The sequence below is a fragment of the Phaseolus vulgaris genome, chromosome 7 (assembly GCF_000499845.2).
Source record: "Phaseolus vulgaris cultivar G19833 chromosome 7, P. vulgaris v2.0, whole genome shotgun sequence".
Classification (NCBI taxonomy): Eukaryota; Viridiplantae; Streptophyta; class Magnoliopsida; order Fabales; family Fabaceae; genus Phaseolus; species Phaseolus vulgaris.
Genome location: NC_023753.2, coordinates 1,012,678 through 1,037,803, shown reverse-complemented (window position 1 = coordinate 1,037,803; position 25,126 = coordinate 1,012,678). Strand labels below are relative to the sequence as shown.

General features: G+C 35.6%; 4 protein-coding genes and 1 long non-coding RNA gene across 5 annotated transcripts; 3 read left to right on the top strand and 2 right to left on the bottom strand.

Annotated features, from left to right (window-relative positions):
• Nucleotides 1–1,373: 1,373 nt before the first annotated feature.
• Nucleotides 1,374–3,501, top strand: LOC137827637 (transcription factor TCP7). Its single transcript, XM_068633851.1, has one exon. The coding sequence runs from the start codon at nt 1,686–1,688 to the stop codon at nt 2,442–2,444; it is 759 nt and encodes a 252-aa protein (XP_068489952.1). The 5' UTR covers nt 1,374–1,685; the 3' UTR covers nt 2,445–3,501.
• A 2,115-nt stretch (nt 3,502–5,616) lies between these two features.
• Nucleotides 5,617–9,039, top strand: LOC137827636 (prefoldin subunit 5). The gene is made up of 3 exons (XM_068633850.1): nt 5,617–6,429; nt 6,760–6,837; nt 8,527–9,039. The coding sequence occupies exons 1-3, from the start codon at nt 6,139–6,141 to the stop codon at nt 8,608–8,610; spliced, it is 453 nt and encodes a 150-aa protein (XP_068489951.1). The 5' UTR covers nt 5,617–6,138; the 3' UTR covers nt 8,611–9,039.
• Nucleotides 9,040–9,895: 856 nt separating this feature from the next.
• Nucleotides 9,896–15,839, bottom strand: LOC137827635 (anthranilate synthase alpha subunit 2, chloroplastic-like). Its single transcript, XM_068633849.1, has 11 exons — nt 15,588–15,839; nt 15,330–15,511; nt 14,833–15,022; nt 14,227–14,378; nt 13,952–14,067; nt 13,579–13,825; nt 13,440–13,496; nt 13,092–13,244; nt 12,303–12,383; nt 10,905–10,991; nt 9,896–10,397 (listed from the first exon to the last, which is right to left on the bottom strand). The coding sequence occupies exons 1-11, from the start codon at nt 15,712–15,714 to the stop codon at nt 10,068–10,070; spliced, it is 1,722 nt and encodes a 573-aa protein (XP_068489950.1). The 5' UTR covers nt 15,715–15,839; the 3' UTR covers nt 9,896–10,067.
• Nucleotides 15,840–17,158: 1,319 nt separating this feature from the next.
• On the bottom strand, nt 17,159–18,108 carry LOC137828282 (uncharacterized). Its single transcript, XR_011083848.1, has 2 exons — nt 17,737–18,108; nt 17,159–17,588 (listed from the first exon to the last, which is right to left on the bottom strand). It is a non-coding gene; the product is annotated as an uncharacterized lncRNA (long non-coding RNA).
• A 139-nt stretch (nt 18,109–18,247) lies between these two features.
• LOC137828281 (dihydroorotate dehydrogenase (quinone), mitochondrial) lies at nt 18,248–21,832 on the top strand. The gene is made up of 11 exons (XM_068634775.1): nt 18,248–18,573; nt 18,841–18,923; nt 19,197–19,520; nt 19,713–19,968; nt 20,143–20,223; nt 20,323–20,430; nt 20,505–20,534; nt 20,630–20,767; nt 21,250–21,287; nt 21,413–21,512; nt 21,605–21,832. The coding sequence occupies exons 1-11, from the start codon at nt 18,439–18,441 to the stop codon at nt 21,677–21,679; spliced, it is 1,368 nt and encodes a 455-aa protein (XP_068490876.1). The 5' UTR covers nt 18,248–18,438; the 3' UTR covers nt 21,680–21,832.
• Nucleotides 21,833–25,126: the final 3,294 nt, after the last annotated feature.

The following is a 25,126-nucleotide window of genomic DNA, read 5'->3' as shown; positions in this document are numbered from 1 at the left end:
TAAGGTTGCATTTTGAGTTTTGCAAGCTAGAAAAGGAAAGTACCCCACAATTTTCTTCCATTGGCTGAAGACACTTTCCAACAATGAATCAATTATGATCATAATCTTAACACAAGATTATTCACTCAAGCTAATAATGCTCATTCAAATTCACTTTTTTTGAGAAAAAAAAATTATTTGGGTTTCATTAATGTTAACTGTACAAAAATTCATCAGTGTATATTCAAATTTATGTGAAACTAAAGACGACATCTGCATGAATGAATTAATTTGATTTATGTAAATGTGCTATTCTTAATTGATAATTATTAACGTTAAATTATTCATTAAATTGTCGTGTTTGATTCCACTAAAACTATTTTCAGAATAATCTCAAAATGAGAACACTAAGGTTGGTTTCTTATATTCACAGCACTATTCAGCAATATGAACTGATTTATATCTTTTAATCAAAATCGATAAATTTATATTTTATTTATCTGTTTTTTTCGTATACACATTTTTATCTCTATTATTTTTAATTTCCTCGTAAATAGTTTTTCAATATTCATATTTTACAAAACACCACTCATAGTAGAAGATTAAAAAATGTTTACTGTATAATTATAATAATCTGTTCAAATTCTATTACAATTTGATTTTCCATGCTCTCCTAATTATTTCTAGTAGGGTAAATGTTATATCAAAATGGCCTATGATAGTAAGGCAGATTCTCCTACACCAGATCATTTTGGACTATGTGCACCCAACTCACATCCAACCTACACCCAACCCAACAACATTGTACCATTTTTTTTCTGTAATTACCGTGACGAGGCAGTGCGCGGTGGCTTCAATCCTTTTTCGGTGGCTTAGTCTCCCTCTCCGCGCGCTGCCTTCTCACAGTGATCACAGAAAAAAAAAAAGATGCAATGTTACGGGGTAGTGTATGGGTTGAGTGCACATTTTATCTAAACCCTAATTTTCATTTTATTAATGGTATTTTGGTTTTTTTTATTTGCATGTGCAATCCAAAATTATGTGGAGGAAGAATGTGCCCAATAGTAAATGAATTTTCATGGGCCATTCGCGTAAAGGCCCAAACCGAGAGGCAATATTTGCAAAGCATGTTTCACGCCGAATATTATATAAGAAATGCGGAAAAATAATATCCCGGTAAGAAGGACAGGTGGCAAAATATGATTGGATAACGAAGATATAACAGGTAGGTCCAGATTACCCCCAAACAGACAAAGTAGGCAATGTAAACAAGGAAAATGAATATTAAAACATTTGTATGTTTTGAATACTTAGTTTTATTATGAAAAATTGTATAATAAGGTATTTATGAAACTGAAGAGAAGAAAATGAAAGGGTATGGTGTTAAATAGTGAAAGTAAGAAGGGGTGAAAAGAAAAGAGGGAGAGTGAAGGAAGGCGCGTGGGAAAGAGGGGTGGTGGAGCCCAGCACCCATGTGCCCTCCTCCTGTCTCCACCAGCTGCTGCCGCTCAATCATTAGAGCCCTGTTCCCCTGCTAGCTTGCTTCCTTCTTTGCTTCTTCTTTTTTTTTTTTCTTTCTTTCTTTTCTTTTCTTTTCTTCAAAACTCTTTCATTCAAACACTCACACAGCAACTCACTCACTCACTCAAATCTCATTTTCATTTTCATTCCCACTCTCAATCAATACTACAACACAGCACACACACATGTCAACCTCTGACGGCACAACTAACGGCGTTACTAACGCCTCAATCATTGACCAGCAGCGCCACCAACCGCAGCCTTTGGCCGTCAAGAAGCCGCCATCCAAGGACCGACACAGCAAGGTCGACGGCCGCGGGCGCCGCATACGAATGCCCATAATATGCGCGGCGCGCGTCTTCCAGCTCACGCGCGAGCTGGGACACAAGTCCGACGGCCAGACCATCGAGTGGCTCCTCCGCCAGGCCGAGCCTTCCATCATCGCCGCCACCGGGACCGGCACCACGCCCGCCAGCTTCTCCTCCGTGTCGCTCTCCGTGCGCGCCGCCAACTCCGCGTCGCTCTCGTCGCCCTCCAGCGCCTCCGACCACAAGCCGCAGCTGCTCGCTCCCACGCCGTTCATCCTCGGCAAGCGCATACGCACCGACGATGAGAGCTCCAAGGACGACGCCGTTTCGGTGGGGCCCTCCCTCGTGGGCCCCTCGACCCCCTCCGGACTGTGGGCCCTCCCTACTCGCCCCGATTTCGGACAAATTTGGAGCTTCGCCGCGGCGGCTCCGGAAATGGTCGTGCACCCCCCCGCCGTGTCGGTGTCGCAGCAGCAGGTGTCGCTCTTCGCTCATCACCAACGTCAGCAGCAGCAGGCCATCGGAGAAGCGTCGGCGGCTAGGGTGGGGAATTACCTCCCGGGACATCTGAATTTGCTGGCTTCGTTGTCCGGCGGACATGGGAATTCTGGTCGGAGAGATGACGAGCATCGTTGATTGGGTACCGGTGGTGGTGGTGGTGGTGGTGGAGGTGGAGGAAGGTGGTGGTGTTTTTTTCGTATATATAAATATATATATATAAAATCTCGTGTTGTGGCTGTTGCTTTGTTGTGTGTGGGGAAGCAGGAGATTGTTAGGGTTAGGTTATTTCTTAGTCTTGTGTGGAGAAGTCCATCGATTAAGAAATTATTCAATTAGGGGTTTATTTTATTTCCTGCTCCTGGTTTGGCAAATTAACTAGGTTCTAAGAAAGTTGGATAATTGTTTTAGATTCTGGGGCTTTTGTTGGAGGAGAATGAGAATGTGATGAAGTGATGATCTACTGTGTGGAATTCTGATGCGTATTGAAGCTTGGTTGAATTTGTAATGTTGTGGTGGTGGTGGTGGTGGTGGTAAGTTGTTCCGGATGAAGAGGATTGTTGCTTCTGTTTCACTTGCAAATTGGGTCTACAAGTTTGGTGGTGGTTGCAGTTGAGGTATTTATTAGTGCTTGCAAGCTTGTTTGTGAGGTGGGTAGATTGTGTTTCAAAAATTCAGCTGTCTCTCCCAGATTTTTGGAGTACCCTACTTTATTTACATTCTCAACATGGGTTGAAGATGAGAAATCATGTGTTCTTTGGCTGCTCCTGGGGCATGTTTTGAGGTTAGTTTAAGGTGGTAATGTTGTGGAATCGGTGCAGCTGCTGGTGAGTTATGCCCTCTGTCTCTATCTCCTCTACTTTCACGCCCTTGCTTTGTTGTTTTCAAAGGTGACTGGTGTGTGAAAGATAAAAGAAGAAGAAGAAAAAAGCTCTGCTTGTAGTACTCCGTATGACTTCTGTTTTTGAGAATTTTTTTTTATCTTCAATTCTTAGCCATTTCTTAGATTGATCAGCGTGAGAATAATGTTTTCTTCTATGTAAGTGGATTGTTTTGGGGGTGCCAGTGATGTGAATAAAACCCCATCTGTTTCTTTCTTTACCTCTTTCCCTCTCTTGTCACTTTGCTTGTTTCGATGTACTCAGCAACTCCTTTTGTTGCATGACGTTTCAATTTTGAATGCTTATTTGATTCAGTGTGCTTTCTTTCTGTTCTTAAACTTGCAGCAAAATTGGCCCCCTCTTTGTTCTTTTTCTTCTGAATGTGGTGTGGCCTAGTTATATAATATACTATTACACAAGTAAATTTATTTGGGTGTTGTGAAGCCCTCTGACCACCATGTTTGATTTCGTTGGAGTATCTTTGGTTCTCTGCCAGTTTTTGTAATTTCCACGTACTCTTTCTGGGAACTTGTACTCTGGCTATTTCTGTATTTAAGGAAAGATAAGGTTAGGTACAGCCTGTATTCAAGTCTTCAAATAAAGATCTACTCACGTAGGTCTAATGGTTACTGTTTTTCATGTTTTCACCAATGGTGAAAACAAAAGATAGTGTTGGTGCATTTGTTACTGATACACTGCTATATATGCATAAAAAAAAAACTTCAATTTGGCTGATGTGTTGCATCTCAATAATGGCATATTTAAACTGGTTGTTATGTCTTTGACTTTTATTGGCACACCCTTGCAAACCACCATGTGCCTCTGCACCCTGGCTTATCTGCCTCACAATACAAATTTAACACAATGCTGTGAGCTGAGTTGAAGTGGCAAAAGAATCACCTGAAGCTTTCATCTCTTCCTGTCTGTCATAAACTTATTTGGGGATTCTGTTTCAGACATCTTCCAAATTTAAAATTCATTCATAAGATGCCTGACATATTTGAGGCAGATTTGAATGAAATTGGACCTAGTTTAATTTGATTTATAAGATGCCTGACATATTGATAAGATGTTTATGTCATGTATAGCCAAGAGTAGAATATCATTTCTGGAGGACCAGGTCAAGTGGAATTTGTCAAAATGGGATATTCATTTATGGAATTTGTGAAAATGGGATCTTCACAGTTTCACAAATCAATTTCATTATAAAAACTATTAGTGTAATCAAAAAAATTGTACCAACCATTTATCAGTGCATGAAAATTGCAGAACTGCAAAATTTATCTGAGAAAAGTTTTACAGCCTTGCAAGTTGCAGTTTTATACTTTATTTTGAAGTAATAAAGAACACGTGACAACTTCTTTTGGTGCATAACAAATCCTTTTAAAAAAAGTTATTTAGTCAATAATACAAAAAAATCTTTGTCAAAGCAGATAAATCATTGAAATTCTTTTTCTGTACACGAACAGAAAATGAATCTATTAATGAGCTTAGCTCCCTAATAGCTGTGCTAACATTATATGACATAATTATGTCAGCTTTAGTTGTGTACTAATTATGTCAGGCTTTACTGGTACATAACAAGATAGTACAACATAAACAAGATTTGTTGAACATGATCTATCATGCACAAGTATTTAAACAAAACAAAAATACAATTTTATTTTATCAGAAAAAATAAATAAATAAGAATCACTCCAAAAACGATCTAATCCACAGTGGAAAAAAACACCAACCCAATCTCAACTTAAGATAAATCACTTGTTTATAATCGAAAATATGCAGACCAATGGATAAGAAAAAACAAGCTGAAAGATGGTTAAGTCATGTAAGCTGAAAGATGGTTAAGTCATGTGAGGTTGGTTGTTGGTGGATAATAAGATTGAAGGATGGTTTGTGATTTTAAGATGAAGATGAAAGAATTTGGTGGGATGTGAAAATATTTATACTGTAATGAGAGAAGAAGTAAGACAGAGAGTGTGAAAAAAGAAGAGGGAATGGATTTGTCTGCAAGTTCCAAAGTGGAGCATAGGAAGTGATGATTTTGTTGATGTTGTACTTTTGTATGCATGGATTATTGGTGGGGTTTTGAAATTTAGGATGCCAACATGTGTTTCTTAATTATTGTTAAACAGAAGGGTGAGGTCCCAATAATTGATGGGTCCCTGGAATTAAATGTTGGGGTGAAACAAGTTAAAACCCATGTTATGATTTGGGACCATATTTAAACCCCTCATATGATGGACTTTTTGAACTTACTTGCAAACTCATTATGGGCCCACATTCTTTTTTTGGGCCGTTTACTTGGGTTTCGTGATTGCTGCATTGTGGGCCGTATCCAAATCCAGTTTCTATTTCCTCTGCTTTTCTGTCTCTTTCTTTCCTTCGCTGTCATTTTTTTATATCATTTCTAAATCACCACTTCAATTGAACACTTCAATTCACACAAGGAATCAACTTTTTATTCAGTTCGTTGACCCAAAGAAACAAAAATAATTCCTCATACTTTTTATTTATATTATTCAATTTTTTTTATAAAAATCAAATAATTTTACTAGCAATAATTAAGGTAAATGTAACATTGGATATCTATTATATTAGTCTTTGTTAAAAATATTATTAAAATATTAAAGAGATTATTTTAAAATAGTATATATTAATTTATTTATTTTTACATAAACATTTTGAGAGAAAACATATAATTTAACACAAAATGTTAAATCTTAAAAAATCTTAAAAAACCTCCTGTGAAACCATTTTAAAATACATTAATTTTCTTACATTTTAGATATTATAGGTATTATATATATTTTTTTTTTCAGTTAGGGTGTGGGTTCTGTTGAGGTGTTGCGAATTGCAATCGAAATCGAATCGAATTGAAGGAGTTGCATTCTTAGGGTTTTGTGTTTGTTGTTTTCGTACCTTTTTGTGTGTGAGAGAGAGAGAGTTGAATGGGTTCTTGGAAGAGTGGTTCGATGGGTTTGGAGAGGATGAGCGTGGAGCAGTTGAAAGCGGTGAAGGAACAAACCGATATGGAAGTGAATCTTCTGCAAGACAGTCTCACCAACATTCGCAACGCCACCACTCGCCTCGAGATCGCTTCCTCCGCCCTCAACGACCTCTCCGTTCGCCCTCCCGCCAACCAAATCCTCGTCCCCCTCACCGCCTCCCTCTACGTCCCCGCCACTCTCCACGACTCCACTCACGTCTTGATCGACGTCGGCACCGGCTACTTCATCGAGGTCAAACCTTACGCTTATGCGTTCACGCATTTAGGTTTTATGTGTTCAATTTAGGTTTTATGTATCGCATTTAGACTCGCATTTAAGTTTTATGTGTTGCACTTAGGTCTTATGTATTCAATTTAGGTTTTATGTATCGCGTTTAGGCTTGCATTTAGGTTTAATGTGTTGCACTTGGGTTTTGTGTATTCAATTTAGGTTTTGTGTGTTGCATTTAGGTTTTATGTATCGCGTTTAGGATTTATGTATTCGATTTAGGTTTTACGAATTGGAGAGAGCTTTGTGCAGTTTGTTTCTTGCTTATTGATTGTTATTGTTATGCGGAAACAGAAAACTATGGATGAAGGAAAAGATTACTGCGACCGGAAAATCAACCTGCTCAAGTCAAACTTTGATCAACTTGTTGAGGTACCTTTCCTCTTGCGCATCTTGTTTCGAGCTAGCTATTGTGTCCGTATGCACTGCTTGTCATGAGTTGCTATTAAAATCTATTGTCATTTTTTTTATCCTCTCTATAAACTATATGATGTAAATAATCACACTCTTTTCAATAGTACAATGAAAGCTTGTTTGGTACTGCGTTTTTTTTTTTCTAGAATTCCGTATTTTGGGCCTGGCCGAGATTTTGTAGTTTAGTACATATTTTGAATAAACTGGGGCAGTGTTTGATAGAGAAATTTGATTTATAACTTGTGCATAAGTTAATTTCAGTTTATAGAGAAATTTATTTCATTTATCATTATTTATTTCTTCTATTTGAAGTACATATGAAAAGGTTTATCCAAATAGATCTTGAAGCAACTCTTGTCTGACTTGTGTTGAGTTGAGAATTTTGTTCTGGGTTTAAGTGCTAGTATGCTTTTGAAATGAACTCAAATGCAACATAAGAGAAGTGCTCGCAACACTCTTTTCCTATTACTATTGGTTGCAATTTATCAAAGACTATCAATTTATAGAGAGTCATTAAATAACGCGTCAAAAACTACAAAATAAGTGCGTTGGTAGCATTTATGTACAACATAAATTGTTCTCATCTTGTATTGGATGTGGTAATTATGTAGTTTACATTTAATGTCGTTGTCCTTGAGTGTGATTGGTCAAGATAGATGTTGTTAAATAGGGGACCTGGTGGCTCTAGGACACTATGGTGTAGCAGATTTACTGCAAGACGTCGTTACAGTGCTATGATTTCACGTGTTTCTCATGATGCCCTATGATGGCCACTTTTGCCACACCACTTGTGGTGGCAATCACGGCTACGGACATGGTGGAAAAAACACCATTCTTATAGAAAAATAACATCAGCAGAGTCCATTGAGAGATTGTTTTAAACACTAGTGTTTTGCTAAACCAAACCCAACATTGGAGAGACATTTAACATCTCCAGTTAAGGAGACTAAGTAATCCCTCTGTTCACGAGTCTCTTTTATTTTGTTTCTTTTTCCCCTTATTTTTTTGTTTCTCTTATTTATTTCATCTCTCTATTTTCGTTTCTGATCTCTTCATTTCTCTGAGCTGGTCAAATTTCTCTCTTTTCCTCACTTTTTAGTTACTCTCTTCCTCCAAACTAATGCTGCGAGGCTTATGTTATTTTCTCACAAGTTTGCAGGCTGTGTACTTTTTGATGAATTTTACATCTTACAACATTTGTACGTTGTTTATCTATAATTTTTATTTATTATAAATGCAATGCCTCTTCCATACGCTGGAATTCCATCTACCCTGTTCTCAATGCTGGTTTTGGGTTGCTGCCATAGGGGTTCATTCACATTTTTTATTAATCAAGCTACCATGCATCTCCACACAAATTTTTAAACAAATTCTTGGTAGATATCCTGTTGTGTGTTGTGTGTGCACACACAACAGAGAATATTGTACAGTATTTTTTAGTGTACTTTGGGTGTGTTTTATTGTAGCTAGCGTTCTCCTCCTACAGGTAGCAACACCATCTACCATTTTTGTGGCAGACTTTTTACTTGCTTCCATTAGCAATTACTTTTTCACATTGCTTTTTGAAATGAATTTAAGAAGATTTCTCATATTACCTTTTACCTTAATCCAAAAGAAAAATTAATTTTTGTACAAATCTCACTGCAGGTTGCATCCAAAAAGAAAAACGTGGCAGATGAAGCTGGAGTTATTTTACAGGCTAAAATGAAGCAATTAGCGTCTTCATCCTAAAAGTAGTTGCTATATATAATTCACTTGCTTCTTCCAATGCAGTGTACCACAGAAAATCAGCAGTGATGTTATATGATATTCAAACCTTTTATTTGGTTTGGAACTGTTTAGAAAATGGAGTCAACCGATGACAATTGAAATTTAAAGGGTATTTAGGAATTTAACAGTGGTGTTTCATTAGAGCAGGTTGTTGCAGTACATGTTCGTTGCTGGCCTTTCTGCTGTGTTCTGGTTTTCACCCAAGCTGCTCCTCATTATTGCGCTAGTGTGTGGGGTAAGATAAGGGTTTCCTCGACAATTATTGTGTTCCTCTGGGAAAAAGAGATTGTTAAGATAAACAGATTGTTTGTTTATAGTCTTGCATTGATAGGATTTTGGTGCTTCTATTCCGATAAAAATATAATCCTTTATGGGCATGCTAAAAGAAAACTCCTCTAATAGACACACTTGAATGAAAGAAAATAAAATATATTTTTTTATTAAGTTAAATTAATTTATGTACGAGTTTTAAATCAATTTTAGTTAAGTTATTTGTACAAATTAGTTTATATATAAATCTATTTTAACTTGTAAGTATTTTTTTTGTAAAATTAAATAGGAAATGTTTTTAAGCTCACCAATATGCTATAGCTCTTCACATTTTCTTTGTTATGTATGTTTTATAATTTTTTATAGTATAAATATATATGTATATATATTATTTATACTATAATAAATGTCTTGACTATATAGAATAAAATATTCTAAATACTTATGACTTTAATTATATGAACAATCAGTTTCCCTTGTTTTCTGAGTCACGTTTATTTCCTGAACAAAGAAAAAGAGACGGAAGAAAAAAGGTAAGAACAAAAGTGCAGGAAGGTAAAGCGGAAGAGGGTAAATTGAAAGTTAAAAAAGACACGTTAGGAGAGGACAGAACACCGATTTTTTAAAGTTTAAATAATTAAAATTCTTATAATTTTAAAAATTTAATTTATTCCATAGATTGATTATCTAAAAACTTAATTTATATTTAAAATTCTCTTGAAAAATAAAGTATTCTCTTGTTTTTACTCCTTTAATACACGGCAGTTCTAACTTCGTATTGATTCTCCCTCTTTCCGGTAGAGCATCTGAATTCCCCGGATTTCATAAACGTCGCAATTTAATAAAATTTCCCATTCGATAAGTTCTTCATTAATAAGCAACAGTAGTGTCGATTTTTATCTCCGCAAAAGAAACTCTGCCAAAGGCTTTCTCTGGCTTAGGTTGAAGCGACGGAAAGAAATGACATCTATGAAAGTTTCTAAAAACGACAGTATATTAAGCTATGAAATAACCTGTATGTTCATCACTTGTCACACCTTTAGGATATTTTCCAGAATTCACCGTGCAACGTTCTAACTGTAAAATCTTCTGCCCCCAAATTTCCTTTAAAATTGTAAAAAAATCGAATTATAATGAAGAAATGGAAATTATTGTTTGTCAACAAATGAAGATTCTGCAAGATCGATGGCACGAGCAAGGGCTGCAGCTTTGTTCTCGCACTCTCTTTGTTCATCAGCTGGATCACTGTCAGCAACGATTCCCGCTCCAGCCTGAAGGTGAGCAACCCATTCTCTGCGTTTGTTCATATGATCCTTGTATGAGTACATTGTGTCGTAACGAGCATTTGTTGGGAAAACTATGGTCCTCAGTGCAAGGGCTATGTCCATATCTCCATTAAAAGATATGCCTCCAAATCCCCCGCTATATGGCCCCCGTCTTGCCACTTCCAACTCATCAATCAACTCCATGGCTTTCACCTGTTTTACACAAGCCAAAATAACACCAATCTAGGATCAAACACTCCATTCAATGATGGGTATCTTCTGGTTTACATAATTTTCACTTATAACTGCCCCCAACCAACTTTCTTTATTAAGCACGAGTAATTTCGGAACTGAATGCAAGCGCCTATCGCATAGCAATGAGAAAGAGCTTGCTTAAACCTAAGCTATCACTACAAATTATATATTATTTTAAAGACTATTATTGTTATAAAATTTATAAACTAGTTTCTAAATTCTTATGAAACTAGATACTCAGATTTTAGCTACCAAAATTTTAGAATCTAAAGTAATTAGTATCTAAAATTTTAGTAGCTAATTAGATATTAATTTAGAAACTAATTTATAAATTTTATGAATAATAAAAACTATTTTAGGTACATTTAATTAATATAGTGACTAATTTTTTTTTGTTTTTAAAATTAGATTTTATTTAGTGATCTATCTTTTAGTGTTACTACCTTGAAGAGTTATAAAATTTACCTTGGGTGCTCCGCTAACTGTACCAACAGGTAAAGCAGCACGCAATGCATCCCAGCTTGTTAAGTTATCTAATAACTCCCCAGTGACCTGCAAAGACATGTGTACATTATCATCTGAGAAAAAGCTTCTTCACCAAATCCTTTTCTGCCAAACCAAGCAGCAGAATTTGGACTCTGGCATACAACAAAATGAATCAAGTAAAACCAAATGCCACTCTAACTTACTGGCACCATATCATTTATGTTTCTGAAAGAGATAATAAAAGGAAAATCATTGAAAGAATAGAAACTTTTAATCAGCGTATTATTATCCAAGGTGTAGATGCCTGAGAAAGAAACACTTCCAGCAACGTATTTTACACATATCAGGACAAAAAATCCTAGTTATAGTTAATGTACAAGTAATGACCACTCCCATGGCCAAATTAAAAAGAGCTGACCTTCAAGGAGACTCCAGATTGGTTTTGAAGAAGAAATTATGTATACTTGGGGACTAGGTAAACTGTAATAATAAATAATGCAGATAAGACTAAAAACGAACAGAATCAAGCAAAGCAGGTGTGGAATCCTATTCAAAAGCTTCTGAGTTAGTTGATTTATGAAAAAGTTGAACTTCTAAGAAATTCGACCCGGGCCAGCCCTTTAGTTGTATTAAATACTTAAAAAACAAAGTAGTTGTACTAAATAAACTTAGCGATGTACTCGTTCAGCTGAATATATTGAAAAGTCGTGGACGTATATTGTCATGTGCTGAAGGATGTCAACACCAATTTGCCCTTTTCTACTTGAAAAAGTAGCCGAATAAGGAAAAGTTTATTCACTGGAAATGATAACCTAATTTTAAAAGTAAACTTCATACTCAACATCCCACGAAATAAGCTATTACTCAATTTATTTGGCAAAAATATACTGAATAAGCATGGGCCTTTTGGTTTCAACAAGCATTGTCCTTTTAGGATTAGGGAAAAACACAAGATGGGGCACAGCTTTTCTAGTGTCGACTTTCAAAGTTCTAAGTAGTGGAAAGTGACTAGTCAGTATAAGAGAAGTAAACATTCACTTTCCCTGCGAGTGATTGTAAAGCAAATGTTGTTATATCTGACATTAAAGGAAACTTGGGCAGTTTATTCTTCAATTTGATAAAGCATAAATATTGAAGAGATCAGAACATAAAAAATGTTAGATTTTCATGTGTAAACACTTAAAAATCCAAATTATGTGTAAGATATTAAAGGCAAATAGAGAAGGCCTAAGGATGAGTAGCGCAAAATTTATATTGTCAGCAATGAAATTTGATTAGCGCTCACCTAAAACTAAAAGGATACGGGTATTACTCAATATTGCCAGCAATGTAAAATTTAAATTGCACTCATGTAACATTCAAAATTTTGGAGCTTACAGTTGAGCTTATGTGCATAACATGGGAATAGCGTTCGATATTCATGAGCCTTTCAACTTGAACAGAGCCGGGTTTGGAGACCTGCATATTCATGTTGCATCAAGCATATGGCTAAAAAATAAAGGTGAAAAATAGAGTTATGATCATAAACTACCCAACTGCAAAGCAACTGTGCAACATATAAAGATCCGTTAAAATAGCAACATAGCATATAGAATAAGGTTAGTGCTATGAAACATTGACGTCTTCAATAAGGTGCCTGAGATTCAAATTTGTTTAGCATATTCAGTCAATAGAGTCCCTCAATTCAAAGGGTTCAGGTTAGGTAGAAAAAAAGGGTATATAGGGAACTACAAGTTAGGACCTAATTCGGTTGGTGACAATAACTAATTATATTATTCAGTAGTAAAATGGAATTGGGGGAGTTAGTAGGAATTGGTTGAGTTTTGTTACAAGAAAATTTGGAGAATTTCTTCTGTACTCAGGTGGTAGAGAGGACATTACTGTGTTTTACTAGTGTGTTGTGCTTGATTTGTGTTCAGCATCACATTGATAACAGTGCAGAAATTGGTTGTTTGAAAATATTAAGCACCATTATGAGTAAATCATTTTTTACATATTATGGTCCAGTTCTATCAGAACCATTCTCCCAAATCATATTGAATTGAAATATTCTTTTTACATCAGGAATTAGATCAAGCGTTTACCTGGGAACCCTAGTCTTAAAAATGCAAGACTTTAATCTCTATGATATAAAAGATAATAAGCCTGGAATTGAAAAGAATTTACCTTTCCCACATCATTTCTCCCCAAATCAACAAGCATTACGTGCTCTGCACATTGTTTTTCATCCTTCAAAAGTTCTTCCTCCAACATGATATCTTCTTTGGGTGTTTTTCCTCTTCTAACAGTACCAGCAAGGGGCCGGTTGGTGATGTTTCTCTGTCAAAAAGGATACAAAAAGACAATGAATACCTTTTACACTTGTAATGAAGTTTTTAACATGGACTAGTCTAGTAAAATTTAAGAAAACAAGACAAGTGCAACTATAAGCGTATGTTAACATTATTGATATTATGGGGGAAGAAAATTATAATTAAATCCATTTACTGGAGTATTATTATTGCACAAGGTTACCTTCTTCACCCGTGTAAGAATTTCTGGACTTGATGCAACCAAAATACTCCCTCTGACCTGACAACAGTATATATTTCAACAAGTTTACTTTTGAATGCAAACTAATTAATAAAATGATTATGACAATAAACTGGCAAACCTGTAAATAAGTCATGTATGGACTAGGATTAACAATCCTCAATGCTCTGTAGACTTCAAATGGGTCTGCAAAAGTTCTCCGTTCAAAACGTTGACTTAGTACAATTTGAAAAATATCACCAGCCAGTATGTGCTCTTTAGCCTGCAATACTGCCCTCTTGTATTCCTCGTTTGTCATATTAGACATCTCCAGTTTAGGACCAAAGAGATGAGTGTGTAACTTGATCGAACCTGCAGCCAGCTTTGGGCTGAAATTGACAATTATAATAGCAGACATTGAAATTAAACTCAAGCACCAAAAACAGTCATCCTTCACCTTAATTTGAAATGTCAAGCCAAGAAGAAAACAAATTGGGGAAAAACAGAACACTCACGTAACTATATCATGCACCCGAGATACTAGAGTTTCCAGCCGGTTCCTTCCATCACTGAGGGCCTCCTCAGCAGAAGAATATCTATCCAACCGAACCCAATGAATCACATATGCTTTCTGGAATGAACCAAGTCTAAGAAATCACATGTGCTTTCTGAACCAATCAAAGTCAAATAAAATAGAAAATAGAAATACTCTCCAGGGCCAAAACAGTAAGTGTGGATAAATTGATCAACATGATTTTCTTAGAAGCAACAATTACATTCATAGCAGTACCTTCTCAACATGATCAAACACAATAACATTATCATAAAGGCCTAGATGAATATCAGGAAGGTTTCTGTCATCTACTGGGGCATTAGAAAATGGAAGTTTCTTCTTTTCTACATAGCGCATTGTATCATAAGAGAAATACCCTATCCAACCACCTGCCAATAAAAAAAAATCGAAGATATTCATTATTCATCTCAACATTCGAAGCAAGCAAAAGAATCCTTAGTGTAGAAACCAAAATCAACCACAAATCTGTTTGCACAATGTACTCATTCCAAATAACATAAAATTACAAAAAATAAACAATTTAGAAGGGTCAGCGTGGCTTCCTACACACAACCACCATGTTGGTAGCAGACTATAATCTAATTAAAAAATCTAATAAAAGATAGCAAATAGTGTTTGTGTTGACTGCATAGAGGTTTGTTTTTACGTTATCATTCAATCACAATCTATCATGTACGGAAAGCTTGCCAACTTTTATCATAACTACTTTGGGAAAAATATAGCAGCAATAAATTCATATTTTAAATATTTTTACAGTCGCAGCTTATAAAAATTAAATTCATAATGAAATGGCAATTAGGATTAGAAGTCGATTTCACATGCCACAAAACGCTTCAGGAAGTTCATCAATGAGTTGAGGCGTCCACTTCTCCATGATCCTTCGAGGAATCACCAGTGGATCCTCTGCAATTTCCTCACTCCTGCGCCCTTCCATGTGGTCCATAACAGTAACCACATTCTCTTTCGCCACAATCTCCATACACGGCTGTGCTCCCACCACACTGTACCGTCCCTAATCAACATCAACGCAGACTAATCACACAGACCAACACATTCACAGACACACACAAAAAAAAATTAGTAAATCACACCAACACTCCCTGAATTTTCGCAAGACAGCACAAAACTCTCCACTTCTATCACTACACTAACCTCATTTGAAAAGCATCACACCGTGTACCTTCTATTGAATTTCGATGAAAACGTTTAAAAAAAACAGCAAAAAAAGTTTGTTCGATCTCGTAAAACCTCACAGAACTTCAGAACTATCAGTGTAATCTACTAAAAACCCGAAACAAATAAAAAAAATGCGTTCTCACAATGCTAGAAAATTGGCCTGGCTCCACCGATTCAAAGAGAAAGCTAGGAGCATCTCTCTCATCCTCCTTGACGAGACACCTGTAAGCGAGCACTGGAGTGAGGTGATCGGAGAATATGCAGCGGTACAGAGGAATAACGTTCCCCTTCTTCGAAGCTTCGAGAAACTTCTCACCGTTGTCAGCTGAAGCAAAGAAACGGTGAATGAATGAGCAGAGAGTGGTAGAAATAGGAAAAGCGAAGTAGGAACATGGAATGACCTAGAGAGAGAGATTGAGCAGTGCATCTGACAGTGACGGCGCCGTGGCTCCGACCGGATCTGGAGAAGGCGGTGGTGCGAGAAGCGGCGGTTCCGAGAGTTAGGGCAGAACAACTAACAGTCGCCATTGCTACATGCAATTCAAATGCTACATGCAAATGCAAATTCAAATGCAATTGGCGAAAGAACAAACAAGAGTGAATAAGAGTCAGCGCACGAGTGTCACAGATTATGGACCCTCCACTGAAACTTTTCAACTCACTCAACTTTTATACATTATAAATATTTTTATTTTTAATATAATTTTAAATATCAAAATCAATAAAGACATATTTAATTACACTGAGTTCAAATGATAAAAATATATGGGAGATAAACAATAATAAAAATATTATTGAAGATAAAACTGTAATAGTCAAATAACGAAAATGTTGTCTATTTTGAACTTTTGAGTATATGAGGGTTAATGTTTTGTTTGATGAAAATAGAAATAGAAGAAAAGAATGAAAAAAAAAGTTTAAAAAATTAGTGAATTTGAAGGGAATATGATTTAAAAAATATTATTTTATTATAATATTGTATTCTTCATTTTTTTAACTAGTTGCTTAATGTCTATATTTTAATTATTGATTTTATTACAGTACAGTAAAATATATTTATAAATATTTAATTACTATTTATGTTTATACAGTCAATTCTACTAAATTGTATAAACGATTATGTCTGTTTTCTTTTCAGTTATTCGCAAAGTAGTGAATACAGTTTACCAACATTTTTTTTTATTGACTTTTGTGTTGAATTTTCAGTGTATTAATTTATATGTTTTCTTTGCAATTTACATCTACGCGGACACGTAGAAACAAACTTCCTAATTGAGCTATAAAGGAAACGAGAGATTGTCTTTAAACTATTTTTTCATTTTCCCAACCACTTTTTACAGATTAGAGTTGAGAGAACGAGAGTTTGTTTTTAAAACTTTTTTTTTTCATTATTACAAGCGATGTTAATGTTCAGACTTCAAGAAGTTTGATAACATTGTCATCTTCATCATTGCATCATATGAGATATTATGATTAACCTTAAAGATCTTATCTCAAGTGACTTGATGTCGGAAGATGACATCATTTGTAAAAATGAAAAAAAAAATGTTTAAGAAAATTAAATGAATCAATGACTTGATTAAAGGCTATCAAAATATTTTTTTTTATAAATAATCTACATTAGGTTGATTTTGTAAAACTTAACCCTAGCATTTTTGTATCATAACTTATTACATGACATTACATCCTTTCAAATATAAGGACTTCAAAATTCAGGTTTGAATGTTTATCTTTATATTTGTGTTTTTTTATTTATTTATTCCATATATACCTCTTTATCTTTTATTTATTTATCTTTTAATTTATTAAATAAAATATTAATTTTCTTTGTGAATAAAACTATGTAACGGAATGTTGATGATAGACGCGCTATTTATTTAATAGGAGTGTGTAAGTCTTATATGAATAAAATATTAATTGCTCCCTATTTCTCGCGTATAACTCATATATATTATTTATCGTTTTCCCTCACGTGTATCTAATCCAAAAACAGATTTAAATAATATTATCGTACAAAAATATAAAAATGGTGTAAAAATGAAAATCCACGTTGTGAATAGCGGCCCATATCTACACTTGTCTAGTTGGGCTTCAGACGAAAGCCCAACAAGACATTCATCAGTAGCTCCGAGACTCTTTTTCAAGCGTAAAGGAAATCACCTTTGTGACTGCGTCATTTTTCCAATCACCGGTCTTTCTCTGCCGACGGCTCCGCCGCCGCCGGAGCCACCACATTCCTGTTTCCGACCTCACTTCGGCATACACCGCTTTCGTTCAAATTTCACAAGCTTCTTTCACCTTTGACTTTTGTTTACTACACACTGCAATTTCAAGAACCAGCTTGCAAGGTATGCATTTTCTTTTGACACAAGGTATCAAGAATTTGTTTTCTGGTGAAACCACTTCAATATTTGCATGCACATACAACGCACAAACTTAATCAAACAGCACACACATTGCATACAAGATCTTTCAGCACATTAAATTTCAACACGACAATGCATAATGTCGAACACCATGCATACACACAAAAGAAATGAGAAAACGCACCTTCTTGGAATAGTAACCGATCTTGGGAGCACTTTTTGCCGCAGAAGAAAAACCTTTTGAGAATAACATCTCTCAGCAACTTTCTAGAAGACCATGCGGCCATGAGTTCAAGAAAATTGCGAGAACCTTCGAACAAACGTAACTTCAACGCGATGCTCGGAAAAGGGATTCAGTCACCAAACGCTTGTGATTCTTGAAAGCACAAACTCTTCGAGTAAGGGTAGGATCAGTAAAGGGTGGTGGCAAGAAGGGAGGTTCAAGAATGTGTTCCAAGCTGGTTGTTGGAATTGCAGTGAGGTGGCTCCGGCGGCGGAGGAGCCGTCGTCAGTGAAAGACAGGTGATCGGAAAAAAGACGCGGTCACAAAGGTGATTTCCTTTCAGGTTGACGCTTCAAGTTGAAAAAGTCTCGGAGCTACTGATGAATGTCTTGTTGGGCTTTCGTCTGAAGCCCAACTAAACAAGTGTGGATATGGGCCGCTATTTACAACGTGGATTTACATTTTTACACCATTTTTATATTCCAAGAACCTGCGTGGAACACTTTCTTGAACCTCCCTTCTTGCCACCACCCTTCACTGAACCTACCCTTACTCGAAGAGTTTGTGCTTTCAAGAATCACAAACATTCGTGACTGAATCCCTTTTCCGAGCATCGCGTCGAAGTTACGTTTGTTCGAAGGTTCTTGCGATTTTCTTGAACTCATGGCCGCATGGTCTTCTAGAAAGTTGCTGAGAGACGTTGTTCTCAAAAGGTTAGTTCCGAACCAGCTTTCTGCCGTCAGATGTTTTTCTTCTGCGCCACAGAGTGCTCCCAAGATCGGTTACTATTCCAAGAAGGTGCGTATTCTCAATTCTTTTGTGTGTATGTATGGTGTTCGACATTATGCATTGTCTTGTTGATTCGTTTTGAGGTTGGAAGATGCTCGTTTCTTTTGGTATGCTGCAGTTTGCATATGCGGGGTATTTAGTGTGATTTCGAAATTTCATGTGTTGAAAGATCTTTATGGAATGTGTGTGTTGTTTGATTAAGTTTGTGGGCTGTATGTGCATGCAAATATTTTGATATGTGTAGTTTAGTACACTCACTGATTATTTGATTTGCAGGGAAGGTTGTTGACGGGTGCTACCATAGGTCTCCTTATAGCCGGTGGAGCTTACGTGAGTACTGTGGATGAAGCTACTTTCTGGTACTTCATTTGGGAGTTCGGGCGTTGAACGCATTTTCTTGTTTTGCTCCTCTAATTGTGCATTTGATTTGTTATATTACTTATTTTTCACGAGGGAAAAGAAAGAAAACTCATGTTCTTTGATGCTTTTATTATGGGTAAGCTGCGGATATATAATTGTAGAAAACAATTTTTAAGTGGTCTCACCAGAAAATAAATTCTTGATGCCTTGTTTGAAAAGAAAATGCATACCTTGCAAGTGAAGATCCAGATTTTGAGTTATCTTTTTTGCAGTGGATGGTTATTCTCGGCAACAAAAGTCGTGAATCCTTTTTTCGCATTGTTGGATCCTGAGTTTGCCCACAACTTGGGTGTCTCAGCTGCTGCTCGTGGTTGGGTCCCTAGGGAGAAGAGGCCCGACGTACCAATCTTAGGGCTAGAAGTTTGGGGAAGAAAATTCTCCAACCCAGTAGGCCTTGCTGCAGGTTTTGATAAAAACGCTGAGGCTGTTGATGGTTTGCTTGCTTTGGGCTTTGGCTTTGTGGAGGTGGGCTCTGTTACTCCTGTTCCCCAGGATGGCAATCCTAAACCTCGTATCTTTAGGTTGCGAGAAGAAGGGTAAGAGTTTATATTTTGTTTCTTTGGTCTTCTGCTTCTGATTAGCAGTTTGAACCTGTTTTATATTTTCTTTTTGACTTCCCCAATCGCCTCTATACACCGCAGAAGGTTATTGATACTATAAAGTGTATTTTCATTGAAGTTTGCTTATGCTGTCTACGTTGCTCTAAGACTGATTTATTTAACGTGCAGTGCTGTAATAAATAGATGTGGCTTTAATAGTGAGGGAATTGTTGCTGTTGCAAAGAGGCTGGGCGCTCAACATGGTAAGAGGAAACTAGATGAAACTTCAAGCACTTCACCTTCTTCCAACAATGAAGTCAAACATGGAGGAAAAGCTGGCCCTGGCATTCTTGGTGTCAATCTTGGAAAGAACAAGACAAGTGAAGATGCTGCAGCAGATTATGTTCAAGGAGTTCATACATTGTCCCAATATGCTGATTATTTGGTAAATAGTCTTTTCTTATATATCTTTTATAGAAAAGAAAGGAAAGATAGACAACCTTGTAGACTGTAGTTTATCGTGGTATGGTATGACTGGGTGCAGATTTTAATAAACTGTACTCCTTTCATGTCTAAACTCTAACGTGTTTGTCACTCTGTTCTTAATATCCTTTTGTAGGTGATTAATGTTTCATCGCCCAATACCCCTGGTTTGCGCATGCTTCAAGGAAGAAAGCAACTCAAAGATCTTGTTAAGAAGGTAGAATTTGGAATTAGGATGTGAATCTTCTTCAATGCGTTTTTTGTGTTGCATTGCATACTTGGGAGTTTGAGTCTTGCAAAATTTCCTTTTGTGAAGGTCCAGGCTGCTCGTGATGAAATGCAGTGGGGTGAGGAGGGCCCACCTCCATTGCTGGTAAAAATTGCGCCAGATTTGTCAAAAGAAGACCTTGAAGATATTGCTGCAGTAAGCATGTGCATGCTATTGTCTTTCTCGTATGTCCATAGTCTGACTGTTTACAGTTTTTGCTTTGATTATAGGTTGCCTTGGCTCTTCACTTGGATGGTCTGGTATCTCTCTGCTCCATTACTAATTTCAATCAGTTGCCACTAAATGGAACTTAAAAGCTTCTAATTTTACAATCTCTATTTGTTTATTGTTGTAGATTGTATCAAACACAACCATTTCTAGACCAGATCCTGTCAGTAAAAATCCATCGGGTTCAGAAACTGGTGGCTTGAGTGGGAAGCCTCTCTTCAACCTCTCTACCGACATCTTGAAGGAGATGTATATCTTGACAAGGGTAAGTCTGTTGGTTTTACTATCTTATTTGTAAACTATAGTGAGACAGAGTTGACATGTCTCTAATGCATGCAATTACTCTGGATTATGCAAGCAATATTGTTCGTAGATGCTAATTCACGGCTTCTGTATGGAAAATACTCAGAACATGATCGAATCTTTAAGTTCCTTTTGCTGTTAATTATTTTCAATATTTTTAATTATAGATTTGGCATGTGTATACTAATAGCATGACCTGCAAATACCTGTGAGGCTGTGACAAGCACTTGGTTGCATTCGTTGATTTGTTTTCTCTCTTTCCTATACAGTTCAAGGTTTAGTTCCCTATTTAGCCGTCTAATTGGTGCATCTCAAAATCATTAGAGCTCTTATATTTTGTTCTCTAGCTCCATTTTTTTTATTTTTGAACTGTTCTTTGTTATGCTTTGCTCGTATATGTTTGTCAGGCTTAACAACTTGGCCCTGTTATTTCATGTATACCAGGGCAAGATTCCTTTGATTGGTTGCGGCGGCATTAGCAGGTAAAATTTTCATGTTCATTTATTAGTGCAGTTGATTCCTAGCTATCTGCAGTATATTTTTTTATCATTATTTAGAACGAAAAATTAAGTATACGAAATTTGTTTGAGCTTTTATATTATTTTAGTGGGGAAGATGCATATAAGAAAATACGAGCTGGGGCAACTCTAGTTCAGCTATATACTGCATTTGCTTATGGGGGACCCGCACTCATTCCTCAGATAAAGGTATGTACCAAAACTAATGTGTATGCACTAAAGTTCTCGTCCACCTATTCCTCCGATTATTCTCATTCTCTTTCTCATTCAATTGGTTTCAGGCTGAATTAGCTGCATGCCTCGAAAGGGATGGTTTCAAATCCATTCTTGATGCTGTTGGTGCAGATTGTAGGTGACTTTTGTCCTCCATCAGAATCCTGTGCTGCAAATAGTTATAGAATCTTACGATTCTATACATTTTGACTATTTCTGACTATTGGTATCATAAGATGAACTTTAAACAACTTTGTACCTTACGATACTTGAATCAATACATGTAATTCGTATCACTGATTTGGTTCATTAATTCGTATGTTTTTACTTTTTTCATCAGTTGTCCTGAAAAAAAAAGTCAAATAAAAGGTAATTCGAAGAATACTTGATAGTTTATCCTATTTTATTATTTCACCTCTATTTATCTCACATTCGATGAATGCATTTATTATTCGATGCAAAATTATGATTCATGATTCGTTTAAACGTTGCCGCGATCCACAATTTGAATCTCGATTTTAGAAATGTTGAAACTGCAAAATCATTTATTTAAGGTTTCTTAATTAACACCACATTTGGGTTTTGCCATTTGTTCTGATCTGAATTGTCAAAGCAAGCCAAGGATTATCGAATCAAGTGTTTATTTAGAGCACGTTTGACAGTAAACCGCCGCATCGGAGATAAGTAGTTTTTGTTGGTTAATCCATCAATAATCAAGTGGCTTTTTCGTATGCACAGTTTCAATGCTATTATTCAACATGCACAGTTCAGTGTGTTTCATTTTTATTGTGTTATTTTATTAAGTTTTTTTAATATAATATATATATATATATATTATATGTTTGTTAACATTTATTTATTTTTATGTGATTTTATCTAAATTTGAGATATCATTTAAAATATCCAAACAATATCCTTTATATATGTTCACAGGTAAAAAGAGTGGTTGATGTTGCTGGTGATGCTTGAAACACCATAATTTACTTTCTTACAAATTCTCAAATGTTGCTGAAAGCCTTTATAACATGTCTGCTTTATACGTATGAGGTCTAGATCAGTCGATGATTCCAAATAGATTAGAGATCTGTTTGTTTATTGTTGAAAGAATAAGTGTTTTTGTGTGCAGCTTTTTTAGAAATAATTATTTTTAATTTGCACGTTACCAAACATGCATTAAGATTATGGAGACATTAACAAGTCCTTTTCAGCTACTTGTTTTAATGACAATTATTGAAACTTTTTCTGCAACACATTTTAATATTTAGAAAATGAACTCAAAAGGGCATCCACCAGATTAAAATGTTCATTAATGAGACCACTCTAATTAATTCTAACACTTGTTTTTTTTCCAACATATGTATTTGAGAAATTGACCATTTTTTCTAGAGAAAAAAGGGTATTGATTAGGAGGTTGAAGCTTTGTTAATATGGGGCCAAACTAAGAATGAGAATAGATACCAGAAATGGGAAGCAACACTGTATGAGTGCATTGCATCTTAAAGATGTTTTGAGTTGAAAGGTGAAGAAGATGCTTTAAGGAGAAGCATTCAGAAAGTTGATCACAGAACCTGAAATCTAAATCAGACGGTAGCAATTCAAATAACCTTATCCTGGTTTGACTCCCTCCACCCCAACGTACCTTTGGTAACAATTTCTGTTTCTCATGTCAAATCATTATCATTATAATATTATTGAAACTTCACTTTTTCCTTTTGGGCCACACTGCATTACCCTTATCATCATTCCACATTCTACCTTTCTTCGTGTCTCCCCTCTGTTCTTTTCCTTTTCAAGTCACTCTCAATAATTATTCTTTATGGTTTTGTTCAATTTTTAGTGTAATTGTTTAAGATATTCATGAGCTTTCACATGATGTTTGTTGAGGATGTTAGTTCTCCTTTTGCGTTTCTACTATTCGATTTCAAATATTAATGTTTTCATCTGCAGCGTCTTAGATTTTTTATATTACTCGAGTGAATTTTAACTATTTTAACTGTAATTTTACTTTATAAAGTTAGATGACTTATAAGGTAAAATTTGCATTCATATTAAATGTATTAAAAAGTGAATTTTAAACTTAACTCAATCTTATAAAATCGACTTTGAAGCCACAAACTCATCATTATTGCTATTGGTGTTCGAGTTGTTTGGACAATTTAGCATCATTTGTCTAAGGAAATCAAGAGGTATACTAGAATTTGATTGTCTTGTGTTATGAAAGTTGTCTAACCTTTGCTTAATGAAATCACAACCAATTTTTCCAATGTTGTGTCCTCTAAGAGGGCTGAGAGTTTCTCTTGCATTAAATCCTCTTAGATTAAAGAGATGTAGTGTGCCTAGGGTTTATGATTTATGATTTATAGATTAGGGTTTAAAGTTTATGGTTTTGAGTTACACAAACCCTAAACCATAAACTTTAAGCCTAAACCATAAACCTTAACCTTAACCCTAATCACATTACACCTCTTTAATATAAGGGGGTTTAATGTAAGAGATACTGCCAACCTTCTTGGAGGATAGAACATTGAAAAAATTAGTTGTGATTTCATTAAGCAAAGGTTAGATAACTTTCATAACACAAGACAATCAAATCCTAGTATACCTCTTGATTTCCTTTGGCAAATGAGGCTAAATTGTCCAAACAACAAGAACACCAATAACAATAAAAATGAGTTTGTGACTTCAAATTTGGTTTTATAAGGTTGAGTTGGGTTTAAAGTCCACTTCTTAATATGATATCAGAGTCATTTCAAGTCTATTATAGCGAGAGTTTGTTGGGTCTATCGTGTCACCCATTATCGGACCACTCATAATATATAGTCTCACGCACAAAATGATAGTCTCGATGTGAGGGGAGTGTGTTGGAGATCCTACATCGACTAAAGATTAGAGCATTTCATAGTATATATGTGGATGCAAACCTCACCTTATAAGCCAGTTTTATAAGGTTGAATTAGGCTTAAAGTTCACTTCTTATAAAACCAACTTATAAGGTTTAGGGTTTGCACTTACATATATACTATGAAATGTATTAATCTCTAATTGATGTGAGATCTCTAACAAAATGTGTTTATCTTTAATCGATTTGAGATCTCCAACACCACCAACTTTGTCTTCAAACAACATAGTTTTAGTACATATATCATGATATAATTTAACATATTTTATGATGATTCATAATTATCCATATAAATGATTTTTAGTGTGCTTTTTATTCATTTGCATTTGTTTCTTACATATATATGAAAATACATAAAAATAAAATTTGTTTTTTCTATTTTATTGGACTTATTTTTGCATGGGTCGGGAAGGTCTTGTCGCTGCAGTGTGCATATTTCATGATGTGCATATCGTATGTGAATTTTGTCTTTAGTCTCTTTTTGATTTTGATTTTTGGTCTCTCTCAAGTCTCGGTCTTCAATCTCTCTCATGTCTCGATCCTTGGTGAGAATGTACGTACCTACAAAATATTATCTGACATACAAGTTAAGATTCAATATTCAATTGTTGGAATAACAAATGTTATAAAATGTGTAGCTTAGTTTAAATAAGATTGACTTACTTATAAAGACGAGTTGAACCTGCAAGTT

Excerpts from the sequence above, each read along its gene's own strand:
- LOC137827637 (XM_068633851.1), top strand. The coding sequence starts at position 1,686 with ATGTCAACCTCTGACGGCACAACTAACGGCGTTACTAACGCCTCAATC.
- LOC137827636 (XM_068633850.1), top strand. The coding sequence starts at position 6,139 with ATGGGTTCTTGGAAGAGTGGTTCGATGGGTTTGGAGAGGATGAGCGTG. Across the intron at positions 6,430-6,759 it reads GCACCGGCTACTTCATCGAG|AAAACTATGGATGAAGGAAA; the intron begins GTCAAACCTTAC and ends ATGCGGAAACAG. Across the intron at positions 6,838-8,526 it reads ACTTTGATCAACTTGTTGAG|GTTGCATCCAAAAAGAAAAA; the intron begins GTACCTTTCCTC and ends ATCTCACTGCAG.
- LOC137827635 (XM_068633849.1), bottom strand. The coding sequence starts at position 15,714 with ATGGCGACTGTTAGTTGTTCTGCCCTAACTCTCGGAACCGCCGCTTCT. Across the intron at positions 14,068-14,226 it reads TGTTTGATCATGTTGAGAAG|AAAGCATATGTGATTCATTG; the intron begins GTACTGCTATGA and ends GGTTCATTCCAG. Across the intron at positions 13,826-13,951 it reads CGGGTGCATGATATAGTTAC|CCCAAAGCTGGCTGCAGGTT; the intron begins GTGAGTGTTCTG and ends TGTCAATTTCAG.
- LOC137828281 (XM_068634775.1), top strand. The coding sequence starts at position 18,439 with ATGGCCGCATGGTCTTCTAGAAAGTTGCTGAGAGACGTTGTTCTCAAA. Across the intron at positions 18,924-19,196 it reads GTGGATGAAGCTACTTTCTG|TGGATGGTTATTCTCGGCAA; the intron begins GTACTTCATTTG and ends TCTTTTTTGCAG. Across the intron at positions 19,969-20,142 it reads CCCAATATGCTGATTATTTG|GTGATTAATGTTTCATCGCC; the intron begins GTAAATAGTCTT and ends ATCCTTTTGTAG.